Source organism: Hypanus sabinus, chromosome 2 (assembly GCF_030144855.1).
Source record: "Hypanus sabinus isolate sHypSab1 chromosome 2, sHypSab1.hap1, whole genome shotgun sequence".
NCBI classification, from domain to species: Eukaryota; Metazoa; Chordata; class Chondrichthyes; order Myliobatiformes; family Dasyatidae; genus Hypanus; species Hypanus sabinus.
The window spans coordinates 143,938,350-143,951,987 of NC_082707.1; the positions used below are offsets into that span (position 1 = coordinate 143,938,350).

The 13,638-nt window shown below is 39.6% G+C and overlaps 1 protein-coding gene across 4 annotated transcripts in view; it reads left to right on the top strand.

Annotated features, from left to right (window-relative positions):
- Positions 1-13,638, top strand: part of nubpl (nucleotide binding protein-like) — a 54,209-nt gene that overhangs the window by 17,272 nt on the left and 23,299 nt on the right. For 3 of the 4 annotated variants that reach the window (XM_059956311.1, XM_059956302.1, XM_059956319.1), the window contains exons 5-7: positions 4,291-4,330; positions 4,462-4,552; positions 5,831-5,924. In XM_059956311.1, the coding sequence (XP_059812294.1) occupies positions 4,291-4,330; positions 4,462-4,552; positions 5,831-5,924 (225 nt within the window). Of the gene's footprint in view, positions 1-3,775; positions 3,933-4,290; positions 4,331-4,461; positions 4,553-5,830; positions 5,925-13,638 lie in introns of all 4 variants that reach the window. The other variant, XM_059956329.1, reaches the window with a different exon arrangement.

Below are 13,638 nucleotides of genomic sequence, written 5' to 3' on the forward strand. Positions count from 1 at the left end.
GGAGTCTTTGTGCAGAATGCCCTAAAGGTTAACTTGCAGGTGGAGTCAGTGGTGAGGAAGGCAAATGCAATGTTAGCATTCATTTCAATAGGTCTTGAATATAAGAGCAGGGATGTGATGCTGAGGCTTTATAAGGCACTGGTGAGGCCTCACCTTGAGTATTGCGAACAGGTCTGGGCTCCTCATCTAAGAAAAGATGTGTTGGCATTGGAGAGGTTTCAGAGGAGGTTCACAAGGATGATTCCGGGAATGAAGAGATGAGTATACGAGGAGCATATGATAACTTTAGGTCTGTACTCACTGGAATTTAAAAGGATGGCAGGGGTGGTGGGAATCTCATTGAAACCTTTCTAATGTTGAAAGGCCTAGACCAGGGGTCGGCAACGTTTACCACTGAAAGAGCCAATATGGACCCATTTCCCACAGAAAAGAAAACACTGGGAGCCACAAAACCCGTTTGACATTTAAAATGAAATAACACTGCATACAACGTTTTTTTTTGCCTTTATGCTATGTATAAACAAACTATAATGTGTTGCATTTATGAAATTGATGAACTCCTGCCGAGAAAACGAAATTACATTTCTGCATGCAACAAAAACATTTTGAACTCCAAAAAAAAGACGTTGGGTTGAAGGTTACTCCATAGGTAGCCTACCTTGGATCGAAGAGTTAAAAGAAAGCGCGCACTGGCGGGTGTCAGGCATTGGCAGTGGTGATGTATATTAATAGCGATTAAAAAACACGTTGTAGCGGTGTAGCACTACACGCAGCGCTAAAATAAAGACACTGCAGTCAAAGGTAACTTTATACGAACCAAACAGCCTTGATTTAAAGCCTCCCTCAACCCGTCCCCATGGGCGCGGATGCTCCAAAAGACACGAACTCACAAACCCCCGTAGGCTATCTCCCTTAGCCGGAACGGTGGCTAATTGTGAGCCGGTTCGGATGTGCCAGGAAATGGGGTCTCCACAACATTTTATTTAGATTGTACAAGATCACCATAATCTTCAAATTTCGAATTACATTTCAAAAACTAACAAACCACGGGGAGCCGCAGCACAGAGATGAAAGAATCGCATGCAGCTCCGGAGCTGCGGGTTGCCGACCCCTGGCCTAGACAAAGTAAATGTGGAAAGGATGTTTCCCATGGTGGAGGTGTCTAGGACAAGCGGGCACAGCCTCAGGATAGAGGATATTCATTTAAAATAAAGATGTGGAGAAATTTATTTAGCTGGAGGATGATGAATTTGTGGAATTTATTACCACAGGCTGTGGTGGAGGCCAGGTCATTGGGTGTATTTAAGGCAGAGCTTGATAGGATTGTGATTGGACATGGCATCAAAGGTTACGGGGAGAAGGCCAGGGAGTGAGGCTGAGGAAGGGAACGAAAGGATCAGCCATGACTGAATGGCGGAGCAGATTCAATGGGCCAAATGGCCAAATTTTACTCCTCTGTGTTATGGTCTTATCCAGACTTCTCTTATACGTTGCAGTTTCATGACCCTCTGAGTGAAGAAGTTTCTTCTCATCTTCCCTTTAAACTTTTCACCTTTCACCCTTAATTCATGACCTCCAATTGTAGTACCACCCAACCCCAGTTGAAAAAACCTGCTTGCATTTACTCTATCTATACCACTCAAAATTTTGTATACCTCTACCAAATCGCCTCCTGATCTTCTATGTTCCAAGTGATAAAGTCTTAACCTATCCAATCTTTCCAATCATCTCGGGTCCCCCAGACCCAGCAACATCCTGGTAAATTTTCTCAGTACTCTTTCAACCTTTTTTTACATCTTTTCTGTACAAGTACTCCAAATTAGATCTCACCAATGTATTACACAACCTTTTAGAAATGATCAATGATCTGAATTCCAGAGATAACTGGTGGAAGAATTGGCCATTGACATCAAGTTTGTAGGTAACTGAATGAAATCCAGGAGTCCTTGTGTCATAAATCTGAAGTACATGGTATTATGAATGTACCACAGCTCTGAGGGGCTGAAGGAGCGGGAGCAGCCCCCTCCTTCCGGAGAATCGCAAGATCGCTATTAATTCGGGACTCGGAAGTGAGAGACAATGCAACGGTTTTGACCATTTGCTCTTAGAGGCACCTTTGTCATGTGCAAGTCCCGGCTACGTGACAACTACAATGAACCTGAACACCCTCGGGCCCTGTGGGGGTGGAGATTGCATCCCCCTACTTTGATGGACAGCTACAACTCTGCAAGTAAAGATAAAAGCGGACTGCAGGAGGCAGTACCCTAGCGATGCACCAGAGGAACTTGCTCGCTCAACGCTCCCGGGAGAGCTGGAAGCCACTCAACGCCATGTGCGCTCCTAACTCCTTTGCCTGGGGAGTGGGTGGCTGATACTACTGAGAAGGACTTCGAACTAACAACGGGGAAACCAACACTCCCCTGATTTTTAACGGAGTGGTCAAAAAGATACGGGCAAGTCTTTTCGTTCTCACCGATTCCTCTAAGACACGTGACACCCAGCAATTCCTCGAAAGACTTTTGAATGACTCTTTAGATTTCCAATGGACAGAAAAATATTATCCCCTAGACAACAGCCGAGATTAATGATGATTATGACTATATCCGGGCTTTAGATTGCGTATTGGTGATGTGCATTATCCGAATGTTTGCATTAACCTTACTTTTGTGCCCCTTTATAAATAAAAACGTTTGAAAATAGTGACATCAGACTTCAACAGACCTCTCTATCTTTGCTGGTAAGTTATCCAGTTACGGGATACGTAACAATGGAAAGCAATGGGCAGGGAGGGAGCAGTGGGAGGAGAACTACATGTGTGCTTCATCACTGACCAGAATTTTAATTTGTTTATGTATAACACAAGAATAGGTCAAAACATGAATTACCTGTGGTAAAGTACTTACCTACTGATGTCATTAACCCTTTACTTTACCTGCAAGTAATCCCAGGAGTGTGATGGGCACATTTCACTTGAAGTCACACATCTCCCCAAATTAAACACGAGAACATTCTTTCCTTGGCCAAAATCTTTCATCTATTACTATCTTTGTATTTTCACAACACGAAAGTGGCTTTTTATTATCTTTTGAGGATAGGCAAGGCCATACAGTGGCATGCAAAAGTTTGGGCACCCCTGGTCAAAATTTCTGTTACAGTGAATAACTGAGTGAGTAAAAGATGACCTGATTTCCAAAAGGCATAAAGTTAAAGATGACACATTTCTTTAATATTTTAAGCAAGATGAATTTTTTATTTCCATCTTTTACAGTTTCAAAATAACAAAAAAGGGCCCAAAGCAAAAGTTTGGGCACCCTGCATGGTCAGTACTTAGTAGCACCCGCTTTGGGTGCTACTAGAACTAGAAGCCTTTTGCAAGGAAGAATGGGTGAAAATCCCCCAAACAAGAATTGTAAAGACTCAGCTGGCTACAGAAAGCATTTACAAGCTGTGATACTTACCAAAGAGGGTGCTACTAAGTACTGACCATGCAGGGTGCCAAAACTTTTGCTTCAGGCCCTTTTCCTTTATTGTTATTTTGAAACTGTAAAAGATGGAAATAAACAAATCATTGCTTAAAATATTAAAGAAATGTGTCATCTTTAACTTTATGCCTTTTGGAAAGCAGGTCATCTTTTACTCAGCTATTCACAGTAACAGAAGTTTTGACTGGGGTGCCCAAATTTTTGCATGCCACTGTATGTAATTGATTTACTTGTTTATTTATTATTAATTATTTTAATTTTATTTCTTTTTCTTATTATTTTTTCTCTGCTAGATTATGTATTGCATTGAACTGCTGCTGCTAAGTTAACAAATTTCATGTCAAATGCCGGTGATAATAAACCTGATTCAGTTCAGAGATTACCACTACTACCAGTTATAGTTGTGAACTTGGACTGCCTCATGAAGATTATCTGTTTATTGAGTCAGAGGTAATTGGTGCTTGTTACCTGCCTTTATAAATCTACTTCTATCTTAGAAGATAATAACCTTCATTGCTGGTCATTGTAATTGCACTATGACAAGACATTTGAAAAGAAAAGAAGCATTCAGAAGAACATCTTGATGAGAGCCCTTTTTAAATCAACAATGATATCTCTGTGACTTTCCTAATGTATTGTAAAAGCTTTTAAAAATGCCTGTCCCCACCCTTTTTGTGCTGACGAATAAGTTGTCTCTTTGTAGCACAAGACTTGAATATGTTGTTTGCATTCAGTAGATAGGATTATGTGGTCATAGACATAGTTTAGAATAAACAATCTATTTATCATATCTTTTCCCTTTTAAAAGGCAACTTGATGATACCCTTGGTGAACTATGGAATTAACTGGTAAGCAATTTTCATTCAAAGATATTCCATCTTCTTTGTATTAATGAATTAATTAGTATTTAATAAAATGTGCTTTTTGTCAGTGCTTTTAAGTACATGCTGAATTTGTGCTTATTTTTGCCTCTTGGTAGCATGTCAATGGGTTTTCTGGTGGAGGAAACAGCACCAATTGTTTGGCGAGGTCTAATGGTGATGTCAGCAATAGAAAAGCTGTTGAGACAAGTGAGGAACAATCTTTTCTGATGTATTTTGATAATACCTAAAATAATCTCTGCAGAAATCATATGAATCACCAAGCGTCTTTTAAATTGCTGCCACATAAACGTAATTCCTATTCAGGCATCAATCTTCCATGATAGCTGTTCTTTTATGTTTATTGAAATGTCTGTTTATCTTGGATTTTTCTAAGCATCAGCGTTAGTCAAAATCCAAAATCAGGAGTTCGTGATGTGCAAAAGCTGAGTTCTTACTAATTGGTAAAGTGGCTTGGTGTTATGTCAACAGTGCAAGACCTTTCATTTGATGATATGTTTTCAAATGTACTCATAAGTTGTTAATGTTGGTATACAGGTTTCCCCTGCTATCTGAAAGTAGAGTGTTCCTATGAAACCTTTCGTAAGCAGAAATGGTGTAAAGTGAAGAAGCAATTGCCATTAATTTGTATGGGAAAAAATTTTGGGTGTTCCCAGACCCAAAATATAACCTACCAAATCATACCAAATAACACATAAAACCTAAAAGAACGCTAACATATAGTAAAAGCAGGGATGATATGATAAATACACAGCCTATATAAAGTAGAAATAATGTATGTACAGTGTAGTTTCAGTTACCAGAATTGGGAAGACAGTGAGCCCACTGGAAGGTTCGCGCATTTTTCTATCATATGGTTCTTTGTAAGCACTCAAAACATCCTGCAAATCTGCCCTAAACCTATGTGCCCATTTAAAATTAAAGTCATACTTTTCTGCAATCATTGCAACACTGTCAATTGTAGTGAAAATCTCATGCAGTTCAAAGCCATGGCGGCTTGATGCTGAGTGTAGTTCCCAGAGAAGGGGTGTGCACTGCCTCTATAACGGCTCGCTGCAAAACAAGCGCTGAATGCTATTTTCACTTTTCGCCTTTTTTCATAAAAGCGAAAATCCTCTTCAGATTTCTTTCGGTTAGCAAAAACAGGTACTAATGTAGGTCTTTCGTAAAAGCGAAGTGGTGTAAAGCGAACTTTTGAAAAGCGGGGGATACCTGTATGTATGATTTATCTCTTAAGTTACTGATTTCTTCTTGCTATCAATGTCTTTAAACAAAAATAATTTTGTGAATTTCTCCTTATTTTCAATTTGTGTTTTTTAGTTTGGCTTGGAGAATGAACTTTCTAATTTGGCGTCAAGTACTTTTGCAGATAGGCTATTAATTTAATTTACAATTTGTAGATCATTTATTTGTTGGGTGATTAAAAATTTTCAAAGTTCCTTGTTATAGATATCTTCTGTTCTGTAGGTTGACTGGGGTCAATTGGATTACCTTGTTATAGATATGCCACCTGGCACAGGAGATGTGCAGCTTTCCATCTCTCAAAACATACCTATTTCAGGTAGGTGTAAGTAATTTCTTTATAGTGCAAAACTATCATTGTTATATCATGGAGTAAGTTGTACTTGTGACTGGGATTTGGTTGTTCTGCAAAACATTACAAGCCACACAATGGAACACTGACAAAATATTTAAAATACCAATTCCAGAAAACTCTTTTGGCTTGGCTGTCTGATATTGTATGATCAGATTTCTTTTACTTGGTTTCTATATTGCAGAGTAATTTTATATGTAAATTAAAATGTTCATGAGGTAAATTATTTCGATGTAACAGAAACAAGGCCGCACATGTTTTTACCTCAATAATTTGGGTCTCAGTAATTTTATATTTTTTCCAATTGTAAATCAAAGTAATTATTCCTTTCAACACACACAAAATGCTGGATTTCGGATCTCCCCCTCCCCCTCCCACTTCAAAATCTTTTACTATCTCTTCTTTCAGTTAGTCCTGACAAAGGGTCTCGGCCCAAAACGTCGACTGTACTTCTTCCTATGGAGGCTGCCTGGCCTGCTGCGCTCCACCAGCATTTTGTGTGTCTTGTTTGAATTTCCAGCATCTGCAGATTTCCTTGTATTTGCGTTAATGATTCCTTTCTCAATGCCACTTTCTAAAATTTGTATTAAAATTAAATCCAGTTAAATGTGGAACTTTCCTGTATTTTGTCCCATACATCTGGTTTGGAGGCACTGCAACAAGGAAGAGGAAAAGTAGGAGACTTAACAATCTGGTCTCCACACACCACCATGTCTTTATTGGCTTGCAACATTCATCTGTTACCAATTAGATATAGGGCACTATAAAACATATTACAGAATGTCTTTGCTAGCAGGTATACTTTATTATACCTATGATTTATATTTACCTATATTTATTATACTTATGATTAGTTCAGTCAACTTGAAAATTCATAAATATTTTAAAACAATTACTTAACTCTTTAGTTCTGCAACTCTTTACTTTCACAACTTTCAAATTCATTGCTTATATTAAAATATTACCCACTCTTGATCAACTTGACATTGTTTTGATCTTGGTGAGTTCTTTTCTAGTAATTTCAGTAGTTGGCCTTAAGTAACTGCTGCTGGTCATCTCTTAAGGCACCTTTTTATTTCCTATTTCTTTACATACTCTACCTTCCAAACGTGCCAAGTTTTTTTCATTGCTATTTACACAAATCCTTCGTTCAAATCCTTATTCATCTGTAAATTTTTTATTTAAATTCAAATTCCTTGTAGCTCCATTTGATAATTCCTTCAACCATTTGGTTTCTCTAATTTCAGAATGTTTCTTTGAGCTTTTGTAACTTAACAAACCATCCTTTCCATCAGATATCAGTTCCCAAAACATTCAAATTTACTTGTTTCATCCCCTAAGTTTTAGTGAGATGGTTTATATTAGGATAGTTCCCATGGCTGTAAGACTTTTTTAGTTATGTTCTCAATTGTCTGAACTACTGGAGTCCTGTCACACTCACCTCAATAATAAGTAAATGCTTTGAGAGGCCAGTCAAGGACTACATCTGCAGCATGCTACCACCCACACTGGACCCTCTACAATTCGCTACCGACACAACCGATCAATAGGTGACACAATAGTCACAGCTCTACGCACCGTCCTTACAGACCTGGAGAAGAAGGCTGCCTATGTGAGAATGCTGTCCTTGGACTACAGTTCAGCATTCAACATCAGAATTCCCTCCAGGCTCGACAAGAAGCTCAGAGACCTTGGCTTTCACTCTACCTTGTATAGCTGGATCCTGGACTTTCAGTCAGATCACTGGCAGATGATAAGAGTGGGCTCCCTCACCTCTGGCCCTCTGACCCTCAACACAGGTGCCCCTCAGGGCCTTTACTCTCTGTATACCCATGTCTGTGTTGCCACCCACAGCTCCAATCTGCTAATTAAATTTGCTGACAATACTCCATCGATTGGCCTAATCTCAAATAATAATGAGGCAATTTACAGCGAAGAAGTCATCACCCTGGCACAGTGGTGTCAAGAAAGCAACCTCCCCCTCAATGTTCCAAAAACAAAGGAGCTGGTTGTGGATTACAGGAGGAATGGAGACAAGCTAACCTCTATTGACATAAATGGATTTCGGGTTGAGAGGGTGAACAGCTTTTAAGTTCCTCAGGATACAAATCACCGAGGATTTCACGTGGTCTATGCATATCGGCTTTGTGGTGAAAAAAGCACAGCAGCACCTCTTTACTTCAGATGGTTGAAGAGGTTTGGCATGGGCCCCCAAATCCTAAGAACTTTCTACAGGGACACAATTGAGAGCATCCTGACTGGCTGCATCACTGCCTGGTATGGGAACTATACCTCCCTTAATTGCAGGACTCTGCAGAGAGTGGTGTGGACAGCCCAGCACATCTGTAGTTGTGAACTTCCAACTATTCAGGACATTTACAAAGACAAGTGTGTAAAAAAGGCCAGAAGGAATATTGGGAGCCCGAGACACCCCAACCACAAACTGTTCCAGCTGCTACCATCCAGGAAACTGTACCACAGCATGAAAGCCAGGACCAACGGGGTCTGGGACAGCTTCTTCCACCAGGCCATCAGACTGATTAATTCTTGCTGATAGAATTGTATTTCTCTGTTATATTGACTGTCCTGTTGTACATGCTATTTATTACAAATGACTTAAAAAATGCACATTGTTCTTTTAGATGGGGACGTAATGTAAAGGATGAAAGTAATAAAGTCAATTCAATTGGTACTGACAATGTGTTATTGCATCACCCTCCTTCACTGTGCTGCTTTGTTCTGTGATTTCCAACGCTTCAGCCTGACCTGGCATCGATCTGGCTACTATACAAAGATCTGCTTTGTCATCACATCTCTTTTTCGGTCAATTGATAAGCAAATTTAAAACAAGAAAGAAGCTACTGGAAATTTTTAATGTTCAACCAACATTTCTGGACTGCGAAACAATTGATGTTTTGGGTCGATACTCTTAAATCTTTCATCTTATCTAGGAAAAGTTAGAAATCAATATTGCAGGAAAATGGACCAGTGCATAAAATAAAGGAAATTGACACCAAGATCGATTGTCCTAAATTATGATGATATTGACCCAAAATTCAGGAGGAAAAAGTACTTCCCCTTCCATCTGGACAGGTTGTAATCCTCAGGCTTCAAAAGCAAATTCCAAATTTTCAGAGAACCAGTCTTTTTGGTTTCATCAGTATTGGGCAGTCCTGATGAAGGCTTATCAACCTATAATTTTAAGACATCTTTTTACCCTCCACAGTGCTGCTTGTACTTTCAGCATTCACTTTATTTCCAGTTTTTTGCAGCTGCAAGGTGTTGTACTTCACAGTTTCAGCATTATTGTTTTAGAACATAAGATATAAGAAACAGGAGAAGGAGTAGGCCATCAAGCCTGCTCTGCCATTCAATAAGATGGCTGATCTGGCTGTTGGCTCAGCTCTACCGACCTAAATTCTCCTGCTATGCAAAAATCTATCTGTGTCTTAAATGTATTTAATAAGGTAGTCTCCACTGCTTCCCTGGGCAGAGAATTCCACAGATTCACTATTCCCGAAGAAAAGCAGTTTCTCCTCAGCTCTGTGCTATATCTATTCCTCTGTATCTTGAGGCTATGTTCCCTAATTCTAGTTTTACTTATCAGCAGAAAGAACTTTCCTGACTCATCCCTATCTGTCCCTTTCATAATTTCATATGGTCCTTTAAGATCCCCTCTCATTCTTCTGAATTCCAGTAGATATAGTCCCAAGTGACTCGGTCTCTCTTCATAAGCTAAACCCCACATCTCAGGAATCAACCTGGTGAACCTCTTCTGCCCGGTCTTCAAAGCCAGTATATTTTCCCTTGGGGTAAGGAGATCAGAAGTGCAGACAGTACTCCATGTGTGGCCCCACCAGTACCCTGTACAGTTGCCACGTGAGCTTCCTGCTCTTAAATTGAATCCCTCTAGTAATGAAGGCCAATGTTCCTTTTGCCTTTAATAACTGAGAAGAACATGGTAACCTTCCTCAGTGACTATTGTCCAGTAGCACTTGTATCCACTGTGATAAAGTGCTTGAGAGGTTGGTCATGAGGCATAGCAACCCCGCCTGAGTGACCTGGATTCACTCCAGTTTTTGTTTATTTTCACAAGTTAATAGCAGATGCCTTTTCATTGGTTCTGGAATTCCTGGTCAATGAAGATGCATACATCAGGATGCAATTCATTGGCTACAGCTCAGTGTACAGTACTATCATTCCCTCAAAACTCATCACAAAGCTCCAAGACCTGGATATTGATACCTCTTTGTGTAAGCAGATCCTTGATTTCCTCACTTGCAGACCCCAGTCAGTACAGATTGGCAATAACATGTCCTCCACAATCGCCATCAGTACAGGTGCACAAAAAGGCTGTGTGCTCAGCCTCCTGCTCTACTTGTGTAATACTTAAGACTGTGAGGTTAATTACAACTCCAACACCATAATAAAGATCGCTGATGACACCACTGTTGGCCAAGTCAAAGGTGATGACAGATTGGTATTTGGATGAATATTGAAAATCTGGTTGAGTGGTGCCACAACAACTTCTCTCTCAACATCAGCAAAATCAAAGAGATAATTATTGGCTAGTAGGAACCAGTCTTTATTAGGGGATTGGAGGTGAAGAGGGTCAGTTGCTTTAAATTCCTTGGCATTAATGTATCAGAGGATCTGTCCAGGGACCATCATGTAAGTTCTATCATTAAAGAAAGCACAACAGTTCCTCTACTGAGAAGTTTGCTTAGATTCTGCATGTTATCAAAAGCTCTGACAAACTTTTCTAGGTGCACAGTGGAGAGTCTCCTAACTGGTTACATGGCCTTGTATGGAAACACCAATGACCAGGAATGGAAATGACTACAGAAAGCAGTGGACACCCCAGTCCATCACAGGCAAAGGCCTCTCCATAACTGAGTATATTTATATGAGCACTGCCACAAGAAACCAGCATCCATCATCCAAGGCCCCCACTATCCAAGCCATAATCTCTTCTCGCTACTACCATTGGGCAGGAGATACAGAAGTCTGAAGTTCCATACTACCAGGTTCAGGAATGGTTATTACCCTTTTACCACAAGGCTCCTGAACCACTGGATATTTTCACTCACCACTACTCTGAACTGATTTTATGACCTCATACTCATCTTCATGTTCTCCTTATTCTTATGTTCTCAGTATTTTTTAAATTTTTATAGTTTGGAATGTTTTGCACGTTGTTTGTTTGTAAGTCTTTGTTTATGGTTTTTCATAGTTTCTGTTTTATCTTTTTATTTTTCATGTAAATGCCTGCAAAAAATTAAATCTCAAGGTCGTATATGGTAACGTGTATATGTACTTTGATAATGTTGTTGAGTGGCTTGCCGAACTGGCTACAGAAGTTTCGTTACCCAGCTAGGCAATATCATCAGTGCGACTTTGAATGAAATGTTGGTAATTTACGTTGTTCATCTTTTACGTGTCCCGTTATTAGTCCGCGTGCGTGTGTGTGTGTGTATGCCATTTCTATTGATTATGTAATCAATTTCTATTTCGATTATGTAATCTGCGATTGGTTCATTAATATCTGGTTAGGTGATAATTGTTACCTGGGCTATGTTAGTCGACCGTTATGTCGTTGTGTGTATATGTGTATGTATACACACACGCACGTGCTAATCGCAGGACACATAAAAGACGAACAATGTCGATCACCAACATTTCATTCGAAGTTGCATTGACGATGTTGTCTAGCTAGGTAACAAAACATCTGCAAGTTAACAAGCCAACTCGCTGAGCTACTCGACAACAACAGCCCCAAGCTGAGCTACAAATCTTTTCCAACATCTTAAATGTACTTTGATAATAAATTTATTTGAACTTTGAACCTAATGCACCTGTGAATCAATCTTTTGCGATTCACGTACAATCACTTCCAAGTTCCTCTGCACAACAGTGTGGTACAATCTTTCACAATTTAAAAAACAATCTGATCTTCTATTTTTCCTTCCAAAATGGCTGCTCTCACGTTTACCAGTGTTGTGCTCCATATGCCAGACCCTTGACCACTTACTTAACCTGTCTATATCTCTCTGCATCCTCTGCACAGTTTGCTTTTCCACTCAGTTCACAGTTATCAGCAAATTGAGAACACCTCACTTGGTCCTGACTTCCAAAGCATGAACGTAGATCATGAGTATTTTCAGGCCCTGCTCTGACCCCTGTGGCACTCCAGTCACAGCTGTTTAATTTCTAACATTTCCATATTCCAGTGGAAGCTTATCAACATAAAACATCAGTTCCTTTTCTTTTTCCATACATGCTAGCCTGGTCTCTTTAGCTTTTTCTTATTTTTACTATTCAATAAATACTGCTTGAAATATGAATTATCATTATCATTACCTTGACAAAAAAATAAAGTAAAATATTTAGAACCGCAAACAACCTGCTAGAAAAACTCAGTGAGTCAAATGGCATCAGGGAGTAGGAATGGTGGGGAGGAGAGGGAGGAATTGTTGATGCTTTAGGTCAAAACCTTACCTTAGGAAACCACTGGCTTCCTCCAGCAGATTTTATTGCTACGGGTTCAAAAATCTTCAGGCAATTTCAAAGTACTCAGCTGTAGCTTTACGTAGCTGGAGTAGGTAGAAAAGAAGCATTTTTTAAACCATGACATTGCTAAAAATGCCCATACTCGAGACTTCATAATTGAGAATTCATTTTATGCAGTTTCTGAAATGCTTCATTTATAATGCCTTGCATAAGAATTAGCCCTCAACCCTTTGTTCACATAAATGGGTATTACAACTAGGGATTTTTAACTGAAATTTTAATTTGTGAATCACATGCTCCTTGGATAAATTGTAAAGCATGAAAAAATAAAAATTCAAAACCTGCGTTGTCTGCAGTTCAAAAGTATTCACTATCCTTTGCTGAGAACTTCAGTTGAACCACATCTTGTAGCTATTACAACCAATTGTCTTTTTAGTTAAGTCTGCATTAGCTTTGCGAAATGTGATGGAGCAAAATTTGCCCATTCCACCTTGCACAGTTGCTCAAAATTGCTTAGATTTATGTCTCATGCACAGTTTAGTGTTGAGACCAAAAAGTTCCACTTTAGTCTCATCTGGCCACAGGACTTTCTTCCACATCTTTACAATATCTTTTAAGTGACACTGGAAAATCTTGATGGGCAAGGATATGTTTCTTTTAGCAGTATGTGTGGTGTAAATCTTACACTGCACATCAGCCGGGAAAACCATCCCAACTATAAAGTATGGTGCTGGAAATCTGGTCAGGATTGATGAGAAAATGAATGCTGCTAAATGCGGAGAAATCCGGGATAAAAGCCTGCCAGCTAATCTGGAGAGATAGTTTGTCTTTCAGCAGGACAATGACACACTGCCAGAGCAACCATGGTGCAGTTTCAAATGAATAAAATTTGATGTCCATGAGTGGCCAGTAAGAGCCCTGACCTCAGCACGTTCGAACATCTCTGGCAAGACCTCAAGATTGCTGTCCGCTGCCGCTACCCAACTAAACTGGCACAGCTTGAGCAATTTTAGGAGGAATGGGCAAATTTTGCTCCTTCACATTGCGCAAAGCTAATAGTCTTTTCCAAAAAGACTACTGGCTGTAATAGTTACAAGAGGTGGTTCAACTAAGTACTGAGCAAAGGGGGATGAATACTTTTGAACTGCAGACATTTCAGGTTTTGAATTCT